Source organism: Onychomys torridus, chromosome 4 (assembly GCF_903995425.1).
Source record: "Onychomys torridus chromosome 4, mOncTor1.1, whole genome shotgun sequence".
Taxonomy (NCBI): domain Eukaryota; kingdom Metazoa; phylum Chordata; class Mammalia; order Rodentia; family Cricetidae; genus Onychomys; species Onychomys torridus.
In genome coordinates this window covers 117307496-117310613 of record NC_050446.1, presented here as the reverse complement: position 1 = coordinate 117310613, position 3118 = coordinate 117307496, and the positions used below count along the sequence as shown (strand labels likewise).

The window sequence follows — 3118 nt, the reverse complement described above, 5'->3', positions numbered from 1 at the left end:
TATGGAGAGAGGACAGAGGTGGTGATGCACATTAGTGAAGACTAGCAGACAGGAAGCAAGTGTGACCAGGTCCCTTGTTTGTTTGGACCAAATTATGGCCATTTGGGGGTGGTAGCCACTACTGGTCACTGGGCCCACACATTCTGTTGCTTTCCTTCTCTTCAGACAAAGTGTCCCTTGATGCAAACATGCAGGTAACATCCCTTTCCCCCCCAAGCTGCAGATTTCTCTCCTGACAGAGCAAACATCCCCTGGAACTAGTTCCTCCCCACCCTAGGGCCTCCCTTCTCACAGCTCCTGCATCACAAACAAGGATGGCTCTTGGGACTCATTTAGCTCCTGTATTCACAAAGATGGAGCAAACCCCCACACATCTGTGATCTCTGAAGGATTAGGGAATCTGCAAAGGATAAAGGATAATGGGATTGAAGAACATTAACTGGTATGTGAAACAAAACCACTAATGCTTGGTAACACTGTAGCAAGACACTGAGCCATGTCAATCCAAAGCGTAAGAGGTTACAAAAATACATCTTAAATTTATATGATTTACAAGTGGCACATGTTCAAAGCATTAATGGCTACACATGTGCAAAATGAATGTATAGAACAGACAATTAAAGGAGAGGAATGTGAGACACACTGACAGCCCAGGTAGCTCACTCTGCCTCTGCCAGGGGCTTGCTTCACCAGGGAATGGAGCTCAGCTCCATACACTTTGCAATTCAGCACATCCACTGCTGTAGGCTTCACTACCAACCAGGGAGTCCATCGTGGACCATACATAAGCACTGGGGTAGCTAGCTCTCCTGTTTGGTAAGACACTTACCTCTAAGTGTGTTCTGATCCTTGACTGAATAATGAATGTATTATTCTGTGAAGGCATCTTGATATAGGGTTACCCCTTCTTTTGGACAGTAGTACACCCCGTGACCTTGTTGGAAAGATTTTGTGTGATGAATTCCATTCTGGAGTTGTTCTTGAAACTGCACAAAATACCCATCATCATAGTCTTAGGATTGTTGTCTAAAATATGGAAAGAACGCTGCTGTTTTCCTGGCCCGGCCAAGCTTTCTTTTGAGCCTGTGAACCTTTTTATGCTGTTGATGTACTTGGCCCAGGTCTTCTTCATTCAGGGCATATTCTTTGCCCTTGATTTGCTGAGGAAATTCTTCTTGGACAGTTAGTGCTGCCTGGTAGGATTTCAGAGGGGCTCTGTGGGATTTCAGCTTGATTTGTGATTTCACCTGGCCTAGGGTCTTTAGCTGGCCTGTCTGGGACTTCAGTTGGGCTCCACTGGGTCTTACTTGGGCTTGGGATTTTATTTGGGACAGGGATTTGAGTTGGGATTTTTGTTGGCTAGTCTCATCTTCTTCATCACAAACTATGTCTTCGTTTAAACCTGTCTGTTCCTGTGAACTCCAAGTCTCTTCCAGATCAGCCTCAGCAGCATTTTGGCCATATATGTGGTGTTTAGTTTGCACAACAATGCTTCCTTCAGGTTCATGTTCCTGGGCTCCTCTGGGCCTGTAGTGGAAACAGCCTTTTCGGATAAATACAACTGGGGGTGATTTTACTAGAAAGTGTCCCTTTCTCCCACCTGGTAATTGATAACAAGAACATTTGAGTTATGTTGTCTGCCCAGCTCCCTTCCTAGTCTTATCCCAGGATTTCCCCCCTCAACCCTCTGAGGCACCCACAAGGCATGTGGATTTGGGTGGAGAAGAGTCAAAATGCATCAAGATCACCCTGTGGAAGGGTCTTCTCACTGCCAGAACACCCTTATGGACATTCTCCCTGAATGCCTTCCTATCAAGTGAGTCCGTGCACTCACCATAGATTTCTATCCCAGCTGCTTCCTCCTCCAGAAGGAGGAGCAGAGAAAGGCTGAAGAAGATGGACTTCATCTCACCAGGAGGAGCCTTCACTGAGAGCTCAGCCAACCTTCTCTTTATATGTTCTTTGCTTGGTGCACAGATGTGGCTGGAGTCACAAAAGGCCTCCCCATTCCTACTTATCTGGCGTGCTGGCTTCTGCCTTCTTCTCGGTAGGAGATATTGTCAATATTTCTAGAGACTATAGACACATGATGTCAGTGTTTGTCTTACCCCCACATGTCCCAGAAAATCTTCATCGTCACTTCAAGATCATCACGTGGTGTTTCCAGAAGTTCAAGGCAGAGATCACAAGAGTAACCAGGGCCTGTCCAAGACTCTGTAGTTCAAGTGTGGGGCCTTGTCCACGATGGCCTTAGTTTCACACCATCTTGCAAATATGATGGCACTTCTTCTTTCTAAATGAGATGGACATGGATCTGTTTCATCTCAAAGGGCCTTTCCACAGAGATAAGGAAGGACACGGGAAAGAAGGCGAATGTAAGGATTCCCAAGAAAATTTCAGTAATAACTGAGATGCGACTGCTTCAAAATGACTCTAAAATGCCTAGCCTTACTACTGACCTGTATGAAAATCCTCCAGTGTTTCCTCTCACTAGCAGCCTCATGAGAGCCTATGAGTGCAGTATGGCAGGCCAACATCTGCAGGACAGAGAGCGGTAGAGACAAGATCAAGAGTGCTCTGTGGTCTGTATTCAGTGAGTAAGCACTGGGGCTGCATCTCAAGAGTGAGGGGAGCTGCAGAGGGCTTTTCAAATGTGGGAGACATTTTATGTGTTTGGCTGGAGACAGAAGGAGAAAGGACACTGGTTTCCTTATTTCATTATGTTCATGAAATCATCTAAAACCACAGGACCTACTTAATGAGGGAAGTCTTTTGCAAGCGAAAAACAACTTCAGCCTGTCACTGGTTATGTCTCTCATCACTAGTGGATGTGTTACTATAAGAATGCTATGGACATGTTGAGTGGATGCAAAGGGAGCCTGTTCACCTCCTGTAAAAGTGAAGTTCCCCACAACTGTGACAAGATCCCGAATGATTCATGAGGCTGGCCTTTAGTTTTCCCAGGCAGACACGGTGTGGGAAGAGCACAGCAGAATTAGCCATCTCTGCAGAGAGCCTGCATGCCCTCACAGCAGCCAGGCAGGGGATCTAAGAGAAGGCATGTGAAAAAGTATTCTCAGTCATTACACCCCCGATGTTGGTTTACCTAGAAGCATCT

General features: G+C 46.1%; 1 protein-coding gene across 1 annotated transcript; it reads right to left on the bottom strand.

The window, feature by feature from the left end:
• Positions 1-869: 869 nt before the first annotated feature.
• Positions 870-1907, bottom strand: LOC118581437 (seminal vesicle secretory protein 3A-like). The gene is given in 2 exon segments (XM_036183543.1): positions 870-1600; positions 1835-1907. Coding segments are annotated over 2 exon segments (804 nt in total).
• Between the last annotated feature and the right edge of the window lie 1211 nt (positions 1908-3118).